The sequence below is a fragment of the Chiloscyllium punctatum genome, chromosome 49 (assembly GCF_047496795.1).
Source record: "Chiloscyllium punctatum isolate Juve2018m chromosome 49, sChiPun1.3, whole genome shotgun sequence".
In the NCBI taxonomy this organism is placed as follows: Eukaryota; Metazoa; Chordata; class Chondrichthyes; order Orectolobiformes; family Hemiscylliidae; genus Chiloscyllium; species Chiloscyllium punctatum.
The window spans coordinates 13629083-13651962 of NC_092787.1; the positions used below are offsets into that span (position 1 = coordinate 13629083).

General features: G+C 47.9%; 1 protein-coding gene across 9 annotated transcripts in view; it reads right to left on the reverse strand.

Moving 5' to 3' along the window:
- garnl3 (GTPase activating Rap/RanGAP domain like 3) overlaps nt 1-22880 on the reverse strand; it is a 443924-nt gene that overhangs the window by 253731 nt on the left and 167313 nt on the right. For all 9 annotated transcript variants that reach the window (XM_072565743.1, XM_072565740.1, XM_072565739.1 and 6 more), the window contains one exon: nt 4278-4352. In XM_072565743.1, coding sequence (XP_072421844.1) covers nt 4278-4352 — 75 coding nt within the window. The remainder of the gene's footprint in view (nt 1-4277; nt 4353-22880) is intronic.

Sequence of the window (22880 nt, forward strand, 5' to 3'; positions counted from 1 at the left end):
CAGCACCAGGGTCCCAGATTCAATTCCAGCCTCGGGTGACTATCTGTGTGGAGTTTGCACGTTCTCCACATGTCTGTGTGGGTTTCTTCCCGCAGTCCAAAGATGTGCAGGTTAGGTGAATTGGCCATGATAAATTGCCTGTAGTGTTAGGTGCATTAGTCAGAGGGAAATGCGTTTGTGTGGGTTACACTCCGGAGGGTCGGTGTGGACTGGTTGGGCCGAAGGGCCTGTTCCATGCTGTAGGGCATCTAATCTAACACTCCAGTTGGGTTGCAACTGGTGTATGGCAAAGGATAACACATTCTTTGCTATTGTACTCTATGCCTTAGTTTATAAAGCATCCTGTGAGCCATTTAAAGAATCACTTTGAGTTTTCCTGCCACATCCAAAATAATTCAGATCTTTCTGTTCTTCTACCTGCTTTGAAAACTGTACAACTTGAAATATATTTCCCTTATTTGCTCTTTCCAGCATATGTACATGTCAGTGTAAGCCAGGAACATCTTTCATCTTCACAGCACATTAAAAACAGTCTGCTGCAGAAATAAAACAGAATCGTGAATCGTCCCTCCTAACAGTGCAAGAAAATGTCGACCTCGTCAATGAAAAGCAAGTTTGGAGCCTTCCCTTTTCTCCAGATGACCCGAAGAGTTTCACAGCTGAAGAAGGTACTCTTGATGAAGTGTTGTGATGTGGGCACACAGCCAATTTACTCACAGCAAGGTCCCACAAACAGCGGTGAGATAAATGGTCAATTAATTTGTTTTTGTTGGTGTTAATAATGGGATAAGTGCTTCCCAGGACACCAGGGGAATTCCCTTGTTTGTCTTTAAGTAGCGTACTGAACTTCTTTCCAGATCTTTGAGGTGGAGATTTGATGTTTCACCTGTATGGTACCACCTCCAACAGTGCAGTACTCCTTCAGCACTGCCCAAGACTCAGCCCAGGTCAGGGCTTCCCAGACTGAGGGTCAAAACCCCCACTGTGCTCACCGTTTGAGATTTTGGGCTCTCAGGCTCCAAGATAAAATGGCTGCCAGAGGATCCTGAAGCAGCTATAAGGCCCCTTTGAATTATGGGTCTTTTTCTATTGGTGGATGTGGCCTGATTGCTGTGGAATGGCATAAGGGTTTGTTCATTTTATTTTTAAAAGGCCTTGCAGTTTGAACTTTGCCACTGTGCTCCAATACTTACTCTCCAACCACCTTCTTCACCCATTCCCAGCTCTGAAAGCCCTTTGTTGAATCTTTACTGCTTTCACATTCTTCCCTGAGCTGGACATAAAACTCCAGTTGAGACTAAACCAACGTTTAATGTAACATTCAACGTTTCTATACTCTGTGCCCCTCTTGATAAAATCCAGGATCCTGTCTGCTTTGTGAATTAGGTTTGCAATCTAGTTCTTAAAGAAAACCTACCATCTTAAGGAATACAAGCTCATAGACCCAAGATCTATACTATTACTTCTAATAGTGCCTGCCATTACAGAATGTGCAAATTTCACACAGATAGTCATCCAAGGCTGGAATTGAATCTGGGTCCCTGGCACTGTGAGATAGCAGTGCTAACCACTGAGCCACCATGCCAGGGTCTAGGGTAATGCAATGGATTCTCTTCAGTGTGCAGACAGGAGCTTGTCTCCATTATAAACTATGAGATGATTACTAAGAACAATAGCAGTTACAACGACATTCACATGTGATTAAATGGGACTTCTTATTATATTGAAGTTCTACGTCAAGGCCTACCGCGGACAGCTCCTCACATAGGGAATGGGATTGTGTCCAAAACTGTAAACACCTGATCAACAACTCTTCCTGATGAAGGGCTTACGCCCAAAAGATCAACGTTCCTGCTCCTCGGATGCCACCTGATCTGCTGTGCCACACTTTTCAACTCTGATCTCCAGCATCTGGAGTCCTCACTTTCTCCATCACCTGATCAACAAGTAGGCCTGGCTTGAGAAGTAGCAAGTAATATTCACAGCCAATGGCCATCCCTAACAAGAAGACATCTAACCATCTCCCCTTAATAACTACTATAATTGAGTAAACAACAGCAGGTCAGAAGCTATGTATTTAGTAGTGAGTAACTCATCTCCTATCTCCCCAAAGTCTGTCCACATCTACAAAGCACAAGTCAGGTGCGTGATGAAATACTTCCCACTTCATCTAGAGCTAAAATATCAATCAAAGAAACTCAAAAGCATCCAGGGCAAAGCAGCTGCTTGATCAATACCCCTGCTATCACCTTCAACATTCATTCTTCCCACTGCCAATGCACAGTGTAAGCAGCGTGCACCAGCTACAAGATGGAACAACACATCAAGGCTCCTTCACCAGCACTTTCCAAACTCCTGGCCTCTACCTCCTGATGGGACAAGGCCAGCAGCTGCATGGGAACACCTCTGCCTGCACGTGTCCTTCCAAGCCGCATTCCATCCTGACTTGGAAATCTGTCTCATTCCTTTATCTTCACTGGGTCAAAATCTTGGAATTCTCTAATATAACAACACCGTGACCAGGCAAACAACAGTAGACAACCATCCCAGCTTCTTGAGACAATGGAGAGTGGACAAGCATTGACAACAACACCCACATCTCGTGAATCAATCAGAGAAACAACAACTTGTGAATGCAGTTTCACTCTATACCACAAAGCATCAACAAACTAATTATGTGCATTTCAATATTATCCATAACAGAATTTACACCTTTGAATGTGATACAGATAAATGTGCTATTCTTTCAGTCTTATCAGCATCACCTACAACTGCAGGAAAATACTGAGTGCACATCAAAGCTAATGAAGCTCACATTATTTCAACTCTGTTACAAACGGATTACAGAGTGGAAACTGTTCGGTCTTTTACAATAGGAATTTTGTAAAACACTCCGTGTGACTGGCTGGAAACGTATTTTAGCGGCCTGACATTTAATTACTGAAATGCTATTTATCATTGTAGTTGAGGCTCATTTCCCAAGAACAAAGTGTACTTATTATCACAAGTGGAGATGCACTACAATTAAATATAAAACAAAAGGCAACATGTTCTGCCCATCTTATGAAGAAAATCCTTCACCACAGTATCGGAAATTTATTGTGGTGCCCTTTGGTGTAGCTGTAAATGACTAAATGTACAATAATAGCAAAACCAATATAGATTTCAATGTTGCAACAATTAGAACCTTTATAACAGCCCTTAAACAATGTGATGCTTAATGCACAGTACCACACAACAAGCAAACTTCACTAAAAAAGTATGTTTATCACCGAGATCCTATTCATATCAGAGTCACAGATTCATAGAGATCTACAGCATGGAAACAGAGCCTTCAGACCAACTTGTCCATGCCAACAGATATCCTAACCTCATCTCGTCCCATTTGCCAGCACTTGGCCCATATCTCTCGAAACCCTTCCTATTCATACACCCATCCAGATGCCTTTTAAATGTTGAAAGTGTACCAGCCTCCACCACTTCCACTGGCACCTCATTCCATACACGGACCAGTGAAAAAGTGCCCTTTAAGTCCCTTTTATATCCTTCCCCTCTCACCCTAAACCTATGCACTCTAGTTCTGGACTCTCCCACCCCAGGGAAAAGACCTTGTCTATTTATCCTAGTAATAAGATAGAGAGGGTTAAATGATGATGAAGAGGCTGATTTTCTCTGTGTTCCTGTGATAATGCAGACACTTACTGTGCAGTGAGCTGCAGTCATTTGGAATAAGTTACCAGTGTGCATTACTTCCCGTTCCTTCTCCAAATATTGTCCCTGGCTGTGAGCGCATGCGGTGGAATGACCCTCCCATTAAACAATGTTCTTGCTTCTTAAAGCAGCAATTGAAAGGTTTCTTCCTAAAATTCCTGACTTGCAACCAGGAAGCCAGTATTAGTGCCTGCTAGAGCTGGACATGGAACCTGTGCCCAATAGCTGATGGACCACTAAAGGGAAGGCCGCTGCAGGAGCTACTGCTTGAGGATGGAGAACACATCGATACTGCATGCCCCCAATGATTAGGGACTGGCATTTGGGTGTGGCTCTGCTGGGAAAAATGCCATATTGGTATTGGCATACCTGCTCCCTTCCCTGCACCGCGTCAAACAGCTTGTCATGCACTGCACAGCCAAACAAGGCTAGATTCCTGCATTATGGAAGCACAGTATCTGAATCCACCTTCACAGCATCAAGTGGAATGCTTTCAAATGATCCAAGTCAAGCATTTATCCCAGGACAAAACGAGCTGGGGAAACGTGACCAATATTGTTGCTCACCTCATCACTGGATCCATTTTCCACCCGGAATCTTCCCGCTCTCTGTATGGCCCCATCCGCGTCACTGGAAATAAGCTGTAAATAGGGAAAGAAAATTAATTGTAATTCCAGATACTTGGTAAAGTTGAAAATTCATTCTTTCAAATATTTGTAAAACTATTCCAACCAACATGACATTCCATTCCAACCCATCAAATCTCTTAGCTACATTTTTAAAAAAAAACTCAGGTGCAATGAGGATCGTAAATACTGCCATAAAGAAGTTGGGCCAAATGTCTGGTTTCTACACTGTAAATCCTGTGCACTTCTATGTAGTGACCGCATTGAATTCGCACTTCATGGCTGTTTTTGCTTTCCACAAATAGTCGACACTGGGTCAGTTGCAACAGTAAAAATATATCCAATTCCCTTCAGGCTAAGTGCTCAAAAGTTTTGAGTTGCATTTCAAGAACGATGTTTGCTTTATCTCAAAGGTTTTACAGTCATTTTTCTTTTAAAAGGCACTCACTGAAGCTTTAGCATGACAAGCCACATTCTTAGAAAGCCCTTGAGGAATACTGTGGGTGCATAGTATTGAGCACTGAAGAAATAAATGTAACAAGAAAGAAAAAGTCAGCCACTCTAAGTTCCCACTTCCTATCAAAATAAACCATTGCCTCAATTGTTCTCTTATTGAGTTAAGTTGATGAAAAATACAATTCTGCAACATCAAAACAAGGTAAATCATCTCAGAGTTGCATGAATCACAATGGCAGTGGTTATGTCAGCAGGTGTAGATTAAAAGTGAAAGACGATAACACACATTTGGGCTGCAGGGACAAGTTTGAATTATTTTTTTAAATCCTGCATCAAGTTAATTTCTTATTTGTACTGGAGTTTTTACATGAGTTGGGTAGTTTTCTGTGCACAACGGTGATCCACATTGTGTAGGAAAACACTCGCAAAATTAAGTAAACCTATTTTTTCAAACCTGAATCACTTTCCAAAAGCTAGAATATGCAGGCATACAGCTATGCATATGCACACACATCACACACACACACATACCTCACACATACACACACATCACACACATCATGTACACACACATATATGAACACACACAGTACTGAGCAAGCACATGTACCTATGAACATGGGTAAACAAACAAAGCTGGGAAAAAATGTTTCTTCTGTGTTCTCAATGACTTACACATTTTACCACCAATTACACTTAATATACGATAATGTCTATTCTCTGCTGCAATCTGTTCCATCTTCAGTTACCTACTTCAAACTGTGCTATTCAAAGAGAAGGGGGAAGTCCTCCTCAAGTCCCAACCAATATTTATCCCTCAACCAACATCACTACAAACATTTTATCTGGTCATTTTCTCACTGCCATTTGTGAGGCCTTGCTGCGTACAAATTGGCTGCTAAGTATTTGTTTGCTGCAACAGTGATTGTACTTCCTAGATGCTTCATCGGTGCTGAAGCTCTTCATTCTGAAGTTGTGAAAGGTGCTATATCAATGTAACTTAATTCTGCTTTATCCCAGAAAGCCAATCGTTATTCAGAATAGTATTTATTTAGAGACATTACAAGCACATACTTCCTAACTCAACGGCACCACGATTTCAGGAAGTGTCTCTTAAATGTGCTCAAGTGAAATTCAAATTAATGTCCACATCAGCATGTAATTGAAAATATCTGATATACAATTATCACTTGCATATAAAAATTAGAACATAACTAGCAGAATATGAGAAATTAAGAAAAATGTTAAAAAGGGATAAAGAAAGGAAGGAAAAGGTGCAAGCAGCTATTAATCACCAAAATATTATGAAGTACAATGAATATTCTAATATATAGTAAAAAAGGGAAGTGTTAAATATACACCCAAGGGGAGAGTATTGTGAGTTAACAGAGGAGCAGAGACAATTCACAAAAATACTTAACAAGTTCTTTACACCACCATTTGGTGAAGAATAGTTGGAAGAAGATAAACACTGGATTGGCTGGAATCTGTATGAGGGATGTTATAATGAACAAATGGTAAGGTCAGGTATTGGAAGAGTTAGTTACGGTAAAAGATAATACTTCCACAATAGGGAAACCCTAGATATTATATACCTCAAGGTTCTATTGAAAATCACAGTGTGGGAGATTGGTTAATACAGTGCAGTATGGCTCTTTTTCAGTAATGGGACATACTTTGGCAATTATAAATCATTAGTTGAACATTTATGGTTTTGGGTCTTATATGATTCTTCTACAGAACTGTTTGGAAGAAGATTCATACTAGACCCGAAATGGTAACTCTGTTTCTCTCTCCACAGGTGCTGCCAGATGTGCTGAGTTTCTCCAGCATTTTTGTATTTCTTTCCAATTTCCAGCATTTGCTTTTATTTTCCATTTATAATACCCTGATTTTGCCTGTGTTTGTAACCTGCTGGCCCATTGTCCTTCTATTTGTTCTGATTCTCATGGGAAAGCAACTAACTTTATATAACTTTCTTTATTTTACATTGCTTCACAATCCCATATATAACATACTAACTTAAATACCTTTTACGTTAACCCTTCTAGTCTGTACATTATTTTTGATGCATTCACTCATCTAGCTTTGCGAATTAAAGTTCTCTGAACGTTCACCCATTCAGTTCGCTGTCAGAATGTCAGATGCAACCACCATACGAATACTATTTAGCAGGAACATAGAAACAAACTGTAAAAGCTTCTATAGTTCTAAAAAAAGGAAATGTTTTGCTAAGATAAACATTGGTACGCTATAGGTAAAGTGAGGAAAATTTATAATGGCAAATAGAGAATTGATAGAGAAGCAAAATGTATCTGTTTTCACTGAGAAAGAGACTAGAAATCTGAAAACGAGAGATCTAAGTGATGAGGGAGAATGAGGAATTGAAGGAAATTAGTATTAATATGAAGGTTGTACTGAAGAAATTAATGAGGCGGCAAGTTGATAAGTCCCTACAATCTGATATTCTACAACCCAAAGTGTTGAAGGAGGTAGCTATAGAAATAATTTATGTATTGGTGATCAACTTCCAAAATTCTATAGATGCTGGAAAATTCCCATCAAACAAATACCAACCCACTATTTAAGAAGGAAGCAGGATGGAAAACTGGGGACTAATGACCTGTTAGCCTTATGTCAGAGTAGCTTCCCATTCAGATCTGGTGTCAGGCAGGCCTGCCCACTCTCTCCTGCCTTGTTTGTATGCTGCACAGACCCTTTTGTTGGGTCCATTAGAAGGAATGCAAACCTGAGAAAGGTGACTATTCCAAACAGTGGAGGCCTGCAGGTTAAGGCCTCCCTCTCCATAGATGACATCACTGTTTTCTGCTCAGATCCACTGTCAGTGCACAGAGTCATGAGCAAGTATGACCAGTTCAAACTGGCCTTGGGCGACAAGGTAAATCGAGGCGAGAAAGAGGCCATGTTCTCTGAGAATGGGTCGACTGATCCTCTATTCCCTCCACAAAAGAGACTACCTGAAGGTGTTGGGAACTTGGTTCAGAGGGGCTGGGGTGTGTACCAAAACTTGTGAGCAACATATCACAAAAGTGAGGCAGAAACTGTGCTTTTGGGAGCATCACTCCCTTCCATTATGGGTAAAAACATGGTCATCAGGTTTGAAGTACTTTATCTGTTGTCGCATGTGGTGCAGGTCTGGTCCATTCCTTGAGCTTGAGCTATTGTGTGTATCCCGAGTCATTTATCACTTCATCTGCAGGTCATAGATGGACTGGAACAAAGGGACACAATATACAAAGCTCTAGATAAAGGTGGAGGACAGTATGTACCCTCATCCTGATGGCCATCTTTGTGTGTGGCTGCATCAAGCTGTGCATAGACCCTCAGTATACAAACACCAAGTGTCACTGTGTACTGGGGTACTACCCGAAGCTGGTGTTGCAAAGGATGGGTCTGGCCTGGTTGCGGCAGAACACTCCAAGTAGTTGGACTGTTCCATATCACCTGTCTCTAATGGAAATATTTGTGAAAGAAAAGACCTTTGGCCACAAGTCTATCAGGAAGTGGTCAGCACGTAGCATTCTCAAGACCATGTGGGTAAAGGAGAAGGTGGATCCTATCAGGCTCTTCTCTGAGCAAAATTGAAAATCAAACAACACCAGGTTGTAGTCCAACAGGTTTATTTGGAAGCACTAGCTTTCGGAGCACTGCTCCTTCATCAGGTGGTTGCTCTGAGCAGACTGTCAAAGTCATTTGGCAGAATGCCTCATCACCCGAACTTTCCAACAAGTATCAGGACATCACTTGGCTGATGGTGAGAAGAGCACCGAGACCCTTCCTGTACTGCCCAGTCTCTGTGTGATACCGCACACTGCCCTTGAAGTGGTTTTGGGGGGGGGGGGGGAGGTGGGATGGGGGGTAGAGACTGTCACACACCTCCTGCTGGAATGTGCATTTGCAAAGGAAGTCTGGAGAGAGATGCAAGTGGTTTCTGTCCAGGTTTGTCTCAAGCAGTTCCATGTCACAGGACTCTGTACTCTATGGTCTGTTCCCCGGGTCGCACACCGAGATAACCATCAACTGCACTTGGAGGGCCATCAACTTGGTGAAAGATGCTCTTTGTTCTGCTGAAAACTTGATGGTCTTTCAATGTAAAGAATGCACCTCAACAGAGTGTTGCAAACTGCTGTATTCCAAGTCTAGGACTACGTGCTAAGGAACACACTAAAACTTGGGGCAGCTGCTGCCAATGTAGCAATGGACGACACACCTCTCCTGCTCTCACAGATCCTTCTTCCCTCTCCATTACTCAACAGAGAGCTCATGACAATTTTTAAGAATCAAAGTGAGGTCACAGTGGGAAAAAGTCTGGGAAGCATTGACCTGGAGGGCAAGGACAGCTACATATGGGAGGACCATCACCTGCAAGTGTCCCTCGAAGTCACACGCCATCCTGGTTTGGAACTGTCCTGCTAATTCTTCAATGCTGCTGGGTTAATATTTGGGAACTTGCTTCCAAACAGCGTTATGGATATACTGACTGCACTGCAGCATGCCTCACCACCACCACCTTCTTAAAGACCATTATGTTTGGGCAACAAATACTGGCCAAGCCAGTGACTCTGACATCCCACACAATCTGGCATTATAGAGCCATGGGTTAGAGTTGTCAATGTGATGCCCATTGATCCATAACACCATCAACTTCCCGAACTTCAGGAGCCAGTAACAGGTTCTGATGCTGTTAATACTAAAATAAGAGAACAATGGTGTACCAAAGTCCTTTTTTACCCCAGGGGAAAACCTCAAGAACAGTCCTAAAGCTGCCAACTGGCATTGCCAGTGAGAGCTTACTACCCACTTCTCAAATGGGCCTGTGTAGGTCTGAACATCAGGAAACAGGCTCACTAGTGTTTTGAACTAAGTCAATAATCGAGATGGTCTGTTATAAAAACTAAAGCATTCATACGAAGAACTTCCTCAGTGATAATGATTCCTAACTGGCGTTGTCAGATGTCATTAAGAAATTGGGGATTGATGAGATTTGATGTTGGCACAGCTGTCACTTAGAAGTGGGCCCACTGCTGAGGTTGCTCAGTTGGGGTACCTCAGCAGCAAGGCAAATACAATATAGACAGGTCTCTGTATCTCTCCCAGATAGGGCTGGAACCTGTCTGAATACTGGTTTCTGAACGTTAACAGGAGCTGTCATACCACTGAGTGTTTCTTGAGGAATTAAGATCTATGTACTCACAAACTGATGGTTTCCCAGGCAAAAGATCTTGGCCTGGAATTTGCTGGAAGGGGGAAGCTTGAGGAATAACTAAATCAACCTTTTCTTGCAACTTTGAGCTCGCAATGCTTCTTCCCACAGAGCTGGTGGAAGTCATAGAGTCATAGAGATGTACAGCATGGAAACAGACCCTTCAGTCCAACTCGTCCATGCCAACCAGATATCCTAACCCAATCTAGTCCCACCTGCCAGCACACGGCCCATATCCCTCCAAATCCTTCCTATTCATATACCCATCCAAATGTCTCTTAAATGTTGCAATTGTACTAGCCTCCACCACATCCTCTGGCAGCTCATTCCATACATGTACTACCCTCTGCATGAAAAAGTTTCCCCTTAGTCTCTTTTATATCTTTCCCCTCTCACCGTAAAACTATGCCCTCTAGTTCTGGCATCCCTGACCGCAGGGAAAAGACTTTGCCTAGTTATCCTATCCATGCCCCTCAAAATTTTGTAAATTTGTAAAAATATGCAGTCTGAAGTATGAGATGAAAGTGGAGCAGGTGGGGCAGCACGAATCCTGGGACCTTGGTGAGTGATAGAACCTACATCCGTCCACCACTCTTTTTGAACAGTAAGTTCAAGGAAAGAAATGAACCATTTTAATTGCAAACACAAATACTCAAACACTGCTGTTCGTTCTTAATGAAAGCGTCCATCTAAACAACACTCCTTTATAACAGGAAATCCTGTTTGGGAAGTTGGTGTATTATAAGACTGCCTCTGATGCTTTTAAAAATAATTTCTTTGAATGTACTAGTTATTTGAGACTTCTAGATGAAAAAAGACCAAAGTGTGTCTAGATTGCCTTGGGTATGGTCACATCATATGCCAATATTAGAATTGTTGACTAATCAGTCTTTATAAATTAATCAACAACAGACGCAAGGAAACTCTCAGTGGTGGAGAACATTAAGAATCATAACTTAGGCTGAATCTTAACAGAAATCAAGTGCCAATTTTTCCAGGTTTCATGGTAGGTTTCTTTCCATAACCCCCAGCAAGTTTTCCCAACTCAGCCCATTACTAATGCACCATGGGCAGGCCACTCATTGTGTTTTCCTATTTGCTACAGACACCGCTGGGACCTCCCAGGATTCCTGCAGTCAAATGCCATCTTTAAAGCCCTGTCGGGCGCCCAGTCAAGTGCCTGCAATTCGTAGTTGTCCTGATTGATTTGCTCTGGACCTGTCTGACAGAGGGTAACTGGCACCTCACTACACTGATTGGGACCTGAAGGTCCTGCTGGAGATGAGGTGTTTGCAGTCATTGCCAGTGGAATATGCCTTGAGATGTTGGTGCCTGATGGAGATCTGCAGGAACCAACAGTGAGCTGGAGTTGCTAGGTTACCTCCCTGATTTTAATGGCAGTAATGTTGCTGGCCAGTATCTGTACGAGGGGTGGGAGAATGAGACACTTCATATTAACGAGGTGAGACAACGTTGTCACAAAGGTGAAACAGGCTTCTTGCTGCTCACTGCCCAGAATCTCATCTCACCGTTCAACACTCAACTGGAAAACAGAATGTTATACTCTCAATGGTGAGAAGATCCTCCCTACTGTTCTCACACATTTGTCCCAACATTCTCGTCAACCCATCCACATTGTTCAGGAGCGGGTAAGATTTTACCCCCTGTCTCAGTTATGGTGATTAGACAATTATTTCTCACTGCTATTTAAGAAAAAAATCCCATCTCATGTCCTTTAGGAAGGGAAATCTGCTGTCCTTACCTGGTCTGGTCTACATGTGGCTCTAGACCCACAGCAATGTGGTTGAATCATAACTGCTCTCAAGGACAAATGGATATGAACAACAAGCACTAGACCTGTCAGTGAGTTTTGCATCTAACTGTTTTAAAACAAATATGCAGATCCTTTGCAAAAACCCATCCAACCATTGATAAATTTAAAACAGACCCTTCATTGCATTGTCGGAGCTTGAGTTAAATGTGTTAATTACATGTTCCACCTCTTCACACTCTCACACCTCAAAAACTGGGTGCCCACTGGGCTGGGCTGGTACTCTTCCTGTTTCTGAAGTTGGGTGACTGAGATGGGAGCAGCTCCGTCGGTGGAGTTGCAGTGCTCTCCATCACTCTCCCATCACCCCCACCAAAAACAGAACATTCGGAGTGCTGCTCAGCAACCACTTCCTTTGTATAAAACTGATAGAAATGAACTTTGCACAAGTCCCTTATCAGCAGTTCCCAGTGCTGCATCTCAATAAGAAACTGTGGGAAAAAAAAAACTGACGTTGTTTCTGAAGGCTTTTACACATGCAGAGGATTAAGCTGGAAATGTTTTTCTCATTAAAATTAACCTGTTGATTTTTTTGATTTATTGGATGAGTGTGGGAATGGGTCTTGATCAGAGAGGAGGGGAGATAAAATTCACACAGCCTCCATTCCACTGATTCGGCAATGCCAAGGTGACATGCCTTTGAATCAGAAACTCAACCTTAACCCCTGTTTTATTTGCTTCTTTCTCCTCTTCTTGAATCCCACAGCCTATTTATTATTGTCAGGGTTTTGTTCAGCTCAACATCAGCAGGGCATCCTTATGCATATATTCTGCTCACACCAGAAATTTGTCAGCACACCAAATTGGTTTAAATCCTCTTCCAGATTGACCCTAAACAATCTGCACTGAGAGGGAGCCAAACCTTCTCCGGTCCATAAACAGTTCCATCTCCAGAATGTTGCCTGTCTACTAGTAGGCGGCATGGTGGCTCAGTGCTGCCTCACAGCGCCAGAGACCCGGGTTCAATTCCCACCTCAGGCAACACTCTGTGTGGAGTTTGCACATTCTCCCCGTGTCTGCGTGGGTTTCCTCCGGGTGCTCCGGTCTCCTCCCACAGTCCAAAAAAAATGTACAGGTCAGGTGAATTGGCCATGCTAAATTGCCTGTAGTGTTAGGTGAAGGGGTAAATGTAGGGAAATGGGTCTGGGTGGGTTGCTCTTCGGTGGGTCAGTGTGGACTTGTTGGGCCGAAGGGCCTGCTTCCATACTGTAAGTAATCTAATCTACTCATGTACCTCACCTCCACTGCCCCTGGTAGCAGTCTCCACCCAGTCAGTAATCTCAGCAAAGCTCTGATATAGTAATAAACAGGTTAGTGGCATTGTGGTAATGACACTGGACTAGTAACACAGAATCCCAGACAAATACACTGGGCACACTATGGTTCAAATCCCACTGTGTCAGATGGTGACATTTGATTTCAATTAAAATCTGGAATAAAATGCTAACTACTGCCAATTGTCGTAAAATTCCATCTCGCTCACGGACTTCCCCAAGGGAAGGGAATCCACTGTCCTTCCCTGGCCTGGCCTCTGAGTAACTCCAGAACTACTATAACGTGAATGACTCTTAACTGCTCTCTGGGCGAACCAGGGATGGGCAATAAATGCTGGTCCAGAAAGTGACACCCACATCCCACTAAAAATGTTTGGAGTCCAAGCCCCTCAATGATGAGGCAGAGCTGTAGCAGAGAATGAAAGAGAAGGAAGCAGATCCTACATTCTGGATCCCACTAACTCACAGGCCACCCTGCCTCATGTGCACACAGATCTGTGGGTTCTGAACCAGTCTGTGCAGGCACTGATGGCAGAGACACCCTCAACCCTGAGCACTGTTCATCCTTGAATTGAGGGACAGTCACTGACACCAATCAAAACTTCCATGTGGGCCATTGTCACATCAAGGATCGACTCCTCCAGTGCCCTCCTTGTCATTTCGCCATCTGCATTACTCAGTGATCTATCTTCAGCCTGATGATAGGCACCCAACAGCCAGTCCTTGCTAACCTCTTCCTTTCTCTGAAGAATCCTTGCATTGTTTCAGGCCATGCTGCATTTATAGCCATCCTCCAGCCAATGCCCAGCATGTACCTCTACCTCAGTACTGTACAACCCCCCTGTCTCAATTCCAGCTGTTGATTACAAAAGTTCTACCATCACCCCATCACCCCGAACACTGGGACATTCTTCCTGTCAAGAAACTCCTTGTTTAGAAGCTTGCTGTGTAAATGTCACCTGTTAATGGAGGACATCCATTCTAAGCCAGAGAAGAAATTGCATCATGGATTGCTTGGTGGCAGTGTCAGGAACTGGATCGTCACAAGCTTGGGGAGAAACTACCGACAGAAAGAGACTGGAGGATACTTGCAAACAAAATCAGCAGAAACACAAAGAAGGTAGATAAGGTCCAAGCTGAGTCTTTGAACAGAAGTATATTTAATCATTTGTGTAATGTTTATAAGGCTCACTCAGCTGTTGCCACAGCATGCAAATACTAAAATGCCATTCATCAGACATTCCACTGTGTAATACCATAACAAAGAAATTAAACTGCTTATTCTAGCAGCTTTGCTAAAAGCATCAGAAAAATGTCACAAGAGCACATTAATTTTCCATACACAAAAATCTCAAACGGTCAATTTTAGGGTTCCTTGATTTCCTGGATGATGTTAACGATTTCACATTTTCACATAGGGATGAAGACAGGAAGCATCACATTGTGTTGGACAGGGATCAGGACTGGGATCCTGGACAATGGGTAAGCAGTGGCTCCCAGCCCTTATGTGAGGATGACAGCAGTTGGGAATGTGCTACAGGCCATGAATTAATCTGCAGCAACAGCACTCAGGCAGCAAAGGCAAAGGGTAGGCCGCATGTAAATCAAGTCAGAACGTTACACGATTTTCTCAGCCTGGATGACGCCTGGAAAGGACAATGTTACTGCCATCAATATTGTCAACATCCCAAGCTCTCCCCCCACCCCTGTCACCACACCTCTCTCCAAAAATTGACTTTTGAAAGTGCAACGTGAAAATAACTTATGATGTGTCAAGCCGTCTTTCAAAGTTGCAGATCAAATTTACACATTTTTACAATTAGTGTACCTCCTATCACCAAGAAACAATGCAATCTGCTCCTGTTAATACAGTTATCCTGTGCCTAAAATAATTAATTAGACGGTAATTTAAATTAAACATTGTAAGGTAATAGCAGCAGAGGAAGTGGATTTTGGGATACATCGTTTCAATTAAAATTAGCAGATGGTTCAAATGCTACTTCAAATCAAGGATTAGGCTGTTCATCACTTTGTTTTGAAACAGATAATGAACAGGGTGGACATTTCAATCACTGAGCTCAGTACCTCCTTCAACTCATAGTAAAGTCAGCAAGTAAACTAAATTCCATGTTGATTTTCTGGCGGACCTTGTCTTTGGTTGAAAAACTAGGCAGCTGGAATAGTAACATCAACCATGTATTACTCAAGGCACTGCATGATATGCAATCTGCAATCCCTAAGAAATCATCACAAGCTCAATATACTGCCAGCCCATTGGAGAGTTGGAGGAAAGAGCAAAGGAGTGGGGCAGATTGAAGCACTTTCAAAGAAACTACAGTGTCCTTTATGACTGAATGGGCTCCTTCTGTGCTGCCTAATTCCAGGAGCTATCAATTACTTCAATGGTGCAGCATCGTTTAAGGGCGGAAACTTAACCAAAATACAAGAACTCACTGCCCTCCTTCAAATGGTAGCATGCAATCTATTCGGCCCTTAGATATAAATCCCTGGTTTAAACTTCCACCTGAAAGATAGCACCTCAGTGATGCACAAATCAAGCTTCGTTCCCTGGATGATGAGATGAGCTCCTAAAAAGAGGCTTTGAACCTTCAAACATCCAACATTGAGGAACTGTACCAGCAACAGAGCCAAGCTGACACTGGCATCTGCTGTAAACAGAGAGGATTTTTCACAACGGCAGGTACAGCCCCTTCAATGCTTGGATTCAGTGTTAAAAAAAAGACTCAAAACTACAAGTTTGTGTCACTAATATCAAATAAAGATGAGCTGAATAAGAGCAGCCATGATTTTGGTTTGTCATTTGTCATGTTCACTGTGAACAAGGTGATATGAGCGTGCTCACTGTGGGCAAGGTGATGTCAGCGTGCTCACAGTGGGCAAGGTGATGTCAGCGTGCTCACCGTGGGCAAGGTGATGTGAGCGTGCTCACCATGGGCAAGGCAACACGAATGTGCTCACTGTGGGCAAGGTGATGTGAGCGTGCTCATGTGGGCAAGGTGATGTGAGCGTGCTCACTGTGGGCAAGGTGATGTGAGCGTGCTCATGTGGGCAAGGTGATGTGAGCGTGCTCACTGTGGGCAAGGTGATGTGAGCGTGCTCACTGTGGCCAGGGCGACATGAGCGTGCACACTGTGGGCAACGTGATGTGAGCGTGCTCACTGTGGCCAGGGCGACATGAGCGTGCTCACTGTGGGCAAGGTAATGTGAGCGTGCTCACCGTGGACAAGGTGACATGAGCGTGCTCACTGTGGGCAATGCAACACGGGCGTGCTCACTGTGGACAGGGCGACATGGGCGTGCTCACCGTGGGCAAGGTGATGTGAGTGTGCTCACTGTGGGCAAGGCGACACGGGCGTACTCACTGTGGACAGGGCGACATGGGAGTGCTCACCGTGGACAAGGCGACATGGGCGTGTTCACTGTGCACAAGGTGACATGGGCGTGGTCATTGTGGACAAGGCGACATGAGCATGCTCACCGTGGACAAGGCGACATGGGCGTGGTCACTGTGGACAGGGTGACATGGGCGTGTTCACTGTGGACAGGGCGACATGAGCGTGTTCACTGTGGACAGGGTGACATGGGCGTGCTCACTGTGGACAAGGTGACATGAGTGTGCTCACCGTGGGCAAGGCACCATGAGCGTGCTCACTGTGGACAAGGTGACATGAGCGTGTTCACTGTGGACAAGGCGACATGAGCGTGCTCACTGTGGACAGAGCGACATGGGCGTGTTCACTGTGGACAAGGTGACATGGGCGTGTTCACTGTGGACAAGGCGACATGAGCGTGCTCACTGTGGACAGGGCGACATGGGCGTGTTCACTGTGGACAAGGTGACATGGGCGTGTTCACTGTGGACAGGGCGACATGAGCGTGCTCACTGTGGACAGGGCGACATGGGCGTGCTCACTGTGGACAAGGCGACATGGGCGTGATCACCGTGGACAAGGCGACATGGGCGTGTTCACCGTGGACAGGGCGACATGGGCGTGTTCACCGTGGACAGGGCGACATGAGCGTGTTCACCGTGGACAAGGCGACATGGGCGTGTTCACTGTGGGCAAGGCGACGTGAGCGTGTTCACTGTGGACAAGGCGACATGGGTGTGTTCACCGTGGACAGGGCGACATGGGCGTGTTCACCGTGGACAGGGCGACGTGAGCGTGTTCACCGTGGACAAGGCGACATGGGCGTGCTCACTGTGGACAAGGCGACATGAGCGTGCTCACCGTGGACAAGGCGACATGAGCGTGCTCACTGTGGACAAAGCGACATGAGCGTGCTCACCGTGGACAGGGCGACATGGGCGTGTTCACTGTGGACAGGGCGACATCAGCGTGCTCACCGTGAACAGGGCGACATGAGCGTGTTCACCGTGGACAAGGCGACATGAGCGTGCTCACCGTGGACAAGGCGACATGAGCGTGCTCACCGTGAACAGGGCGACATGGGCGTGTTCACCGTGGACAAGGCGACATGAGCGTGCTCACCGTGGACAGGGCGACATGGGCGTGCTCACCGTGAACAAGGCGACATGTGCGTGATCAATGTGGACAGGGTGAAATGAGCGTGCTCACTGTGAACAGGGCGACATGAGCGTGTTCAACGTGGACAAGGCGACATGGGCGTGATCACTGTGGACAGGGTGACATGGGCGTGTTCACTGTGGACAAGGCGACATGGGCGTGTTCACCGTGGACAAGGCGACATGAGCGTGCTCACCGTGAACAGGGCGACATGAGCGTGTTCACCGTGGACAAGGCGACATGGGCGTGCTCACCGTGGACAAGGCGACATGAGCGTGTTCACCGTGGACAAGGCGACATGGGCATGATCACTGTGGACAGGGTGACATGGGCGTGGTCACTGTGGACAAGGCGACATGAGCGTGTTCACTGTGGACAGGGCGACATGGGTGTGCTCACCGTTGACAAGGCGACATCAGCGTGTTCACTGTGGACAGGGCGACATGGGCGTGCTCACCGTTGACAAGGCGACATGAGCGTGTTCACTGTGGACAGGGCGACATGGGCGTGCTCACCGTTGACAAGGCGACATGAGCGTGTTCACTGTGGACAGGGCGACATGGGCGTGCTCACTGTGGACAAGGCAACATGGGCGTGCTCACCGTGAACAGGGCGACATGGGTGTGTTCACTGTGGACAAGGCGACATGGGCGTGCTCACCGTGAACAGGGCGACATGGGTGTGTTCACTGTGGACAAGGCGACATGGGCGTGTTCACTGTGGACAAGGCGACATGGGCGTGCTCACTGTGGACAAGGCGACATGGGCGTGCTCACTGTGGACAAGGCGACATGAGCGTGCTCACCGTGGACAAGGCGACATGAGCGTGCTCACTGTGGACAAAGCGACATGAGCGTGCTCACCGTGGACAGGGCGACATGGGCGTGTTCACTGTGGACAGGGCGACATGAGCGTGCTTACCGTGAACAGGGCGACATGAGCGTGTTCACCGTGGACAAGGCGACATGAGCGTGCTCACCGTGGACAAGGCGACATGAGCGTGCTCACCGTGAACAGGGCGACATGAGCGTGTTCACCGTGGACAAGGCGACATGAGCGTGCTCACCGTGGACAGGGCGACATGAGCGTGTTCACTGTGGACAGGGTGACATGGGTGTGTTCACTGTGGACAGGGTGACATGGGTGTGTTCACTGTGGACAAGGCGACATGAGCGTGCTCACCGTGGACAGGGCGACATGAGCGTGTTCACTGTGGACAGGGTGACATGGGTGTGTTCACTGTGGACAGGGTGACATGGGTGTGTTCACTGTGGAGAGGGCGACATGTGAGTGCTCACTGTGGGCAAGGTCACATGAGCGTGTTCACTGTGGACAAGGTGACATGGGTGTGCTCACTGTGGGCAAGGTGACATGAGCGTGTTCACTGTGGACAAGGTGACATGGGTGTGCTCACTGTGGGCAAGGTGACATGAGCGTGTTCACTGTGGACAAGGTGACATGGGTGTGCTCACTGTGGGCAAGGTGACATGAGCGTGTTCACTGTGGACAAGGTGACATGGGTGTGCTCACTGTGGGCAAGGTGACATGAGCGTGTTCACTGTGGACAAGGCGACATGAGCGTGTTCACTGTGGGCAAGGCGACATGGGCGTGTTCACTGTGGAATAGGCGACATGGGCGTGTTCACTGTGGACAAGGCGACATGAGTGAGTTCACCGTGGGCAAGGCGACATGGGTGTGTTCACTGTGGACAAGGCGACATGAGCGTGTTCACTGTGGACAAGGTGACATGAGTGTGTTGACCGCGGGCAAGGTGACATGGGCGTGCTCACTGTGGACAAGGTGACGTGGGCGTGTTCACTGTGGACAAGGCGACATGAGGGAGTTCACCGTGGGGAAGGCGACATGGGCGTGTTCACTGTGGACAAGGCGACATGAGCGTGTTCACCGTGGACAGGGCGACATGGGCGTGTTCACTGTGGACAGGGCGACATGGGCTTGTTCACTGTGGACAAGGCGACATGGGCGTGCTCACCGTGGACAAGGCGACATGGGCGTGTTCACTGTGGACAAGGGGACATGGGCGTGCTCACTGTGGACAAGGCGACATGAGCGTGTTCACCGTGGACAAGGCGACATGGGCGTGCTCACCGTGGACAAGGCGACATGAGCGTGCTCACTGTGGACAAGGCGACATGAGCGTGCTCACTGTGGACAAGGCGACATGAGCGTGTGCACTGTGGACAAGGCGACATGAGCGTGCTCACTGTGGACAAGGCGACATGAGCGTGCTCACCGTGGACAAGGCGACATGAGCGTGTTCACCGTGGACAAGGGGACATGGGCGTGCTCACTGTGGACAAGGCGACATGAGCGTGTTCACCGTGGACAAGGCGACATGGGCGTGCTCACCGTGGACAAGGCGACATGAGCGTGCTCACTGTGGACAAGGCGACATGAGCGTGTTCTACGTGGACAAGGCGACATGGGCGTGCTCACCGTGGACAAGGCGACATGAGCTTGCTCACTGTGGACAAGGCGACATGAGCGTGTGCACTGTGGACAAGGCGACATGAGCGTGTTCACCGTGGACAAGGCGACATGGGCGTGCTCACCGTGGACAAGGCGACATGAGCGTGCTCACTGTGGACAAGGCGACATGAGCGTGCTCACCGTGGACAGGGCGACATGGGCGTGTTCACCGTGGACAGGGCGACATGGGCGTGTTCACTGTGGACAAGGCGACATGGGCGTGCTCACTGTGGACAAGGCGACATGAGCGTGTGCACTGTGGACAAGGCGACATGAGCGTGTGCACTGTGGACAAGGCGACATGAGCGTGTGCACTGTGGACAAGGCGACATGAGCGTGTGCACTGTGGACAAGGCGACATGAGCGTGTTCACCGTGGACAAGGCGACATGGGCGTGCTAACCGTGGACAGGGCGACATGAGCGTGCTCACTGTGGACAAGGCGACATGAGCGTGTTCACTGTGGACAAGGCGACATGGGCGTGTTCACCGTGGACAGGGCGACATGGGCGTATTCACCGTGGACAAGGCGACATGGGCGTGTTCACTGTGGACAAGGCGACATGAGCGTGTTCACTGTGGACAAGGTGACATGAGTGTGTTGACCGCGGGCAAGGTGACATGGGCGTGCTCACTGTGGACAAGGTGACGTGGGCGTGTTCACTGTGGACAAGGCGACATGAGGGAGTTCACCGTGGGGAAGGCGACATGGGCGTGTTCACTGTGGACAAGGCGACATGAGCGTGTTCACCGTGGACAGGGCGACATGGGCGTGTTCACTGTGGACAGGGCGACATGGGCTTGTTCACTGTGGACAAGGCGACATGGGCGTGCTCACCGTGGACAAGGCGACATGGGCGTGTTCACTGTGGACAAGGGGACATGGGCGTGCTCACTGTGGACAAGGCGACATGAGCGTGTTCACCGTGGACAAGGCGACATGGGCGTGCTCACCGTGGACAAGGCGACATGAGCGTGCTCACTGTGGACAAGGCGACATGAGCGTGTGCACTGTGGACAAGGCGACATGAGCGTGTGCACTGTGGACAAGGCGACATGAGCGTGTTCACCGTGGACAAGGGGACATGGGCGTGCTCACTGTGGACAAGGCGACATGAGCGTGTTCACCGTGGACAAGGCGACATGGGCGTGCTCACCGTGGACAAGGCGACATGAGCGTGCTCACCGTGGACAAGGCGACATGAGCGTGTTCTACGTGGACAAGGCGACATGGGCGTGCTCACCGTGGACAAGGCGACATGAGCGTGCTCACTGTGGACAAGGCGACATGAGCGTGTGCACTGTGGACAAGGCGACATGAGCGTGTTCACCGTGGACAAGGCGACATGGGCGTGCTCACCGTGGACAAGGCGACATGAGCGTGCTCACTGTGGACAAGGCGACATGAGCGTGCTCACCGTGGACAGGGCGACATGGGCGTGTTCACCGTGGACAGGGCGACATGGGCGTGTTCACCGTGGACAGGGCGACATGGGCGTGTTCACTGTGGACAAGGCGACATGGGCGTGCTCACTGTGGACAAGGCGACATGAGCGTGTGCACTGTGGACAAGGCGACATGAGCGTGTGCACTGTGGACAAGGCGACATGAGCGTGTTCACCGTGGACAAGGCGACATGGGCGTGCTAACCGTGGACAGGGCGACATGAGCGTGCTCACTGTGGACAAGGCGACATGAGCGTGTTCACTGTGGACAAGGCGACATGGGCGTGTTCACTGTGGACAGGGCGACATGGGCGTATTCACCGTGGACAAGGCGACATGGGCGTGTTCACTGTGGACAAGGCGACATGGGCGTGTTCACTGTGGACAGGGCGACATGGGCGTGTTCACCGTGAACAAGGCGACATGGGCGTGTTCACTGTGGACAGGGTGACATGGGTGTGTTCACTGTGGACAAGGTGACATGGGCGTGCTCACTGTGGACAAGGCGACATGAGCGTGTTCACTGTGGGCAAGGCGACATGGGCGTGTTCACTGTGGACAAGGCGACATGAGCGTGCTGACCGTGGACAAGGCGACATGGGCGTGCTCACTGTGGACAAGGGGACATGGGCGTGCTCACTGTGGACAAGGCGACATGAGCGTGTTCACCGTGGACAAGGCGACATGGGCGTGCTCACCGTGGACAAGGCGACATGAGCGTGCTCACTGTGGACAAGGCGACATGAGCGTGCTCACTGTGGACAAGGCGACATGAGCGTGTGCACTGTGGACAAGGCGACATGAGCGTGTTCACCGTGGACAAGGCGACATGGGCGTGCTCACCGTGGACAAGGCGACATGAGCGTGCTCACTGTGGACAAGGCGACATGAGCGTGCTCACCGTGGACAAGGCGACATGAGCGTGTTCACCGTGGACAAGGGGACATGGGCGTGCTCACTGTGGACAAGGCGACATGAGCGTGTTCACCGTGGACAAGGCGACATGGGCGTGCTCACCGTGGACAAGGCGACATGAGCGTGCTCACTGTGGACAAGGCGACATGAGCGTGTTCTACGTGGACAAGGCGACATGGGCGTGCTCACCGTGGACAAGGCGACATGAGCGTGCTCACTGTGGACAAGGCGACATGAGCGTGTGCACTGTGGACAAGGCGACATGAGCGTGTTCACCGTGGACAAGGCGACATGGGCGTGCTCACCGTGGACAAGGCGACATGAGCGTGCTCACTGTGGACAAGGCGACATGAGCGTG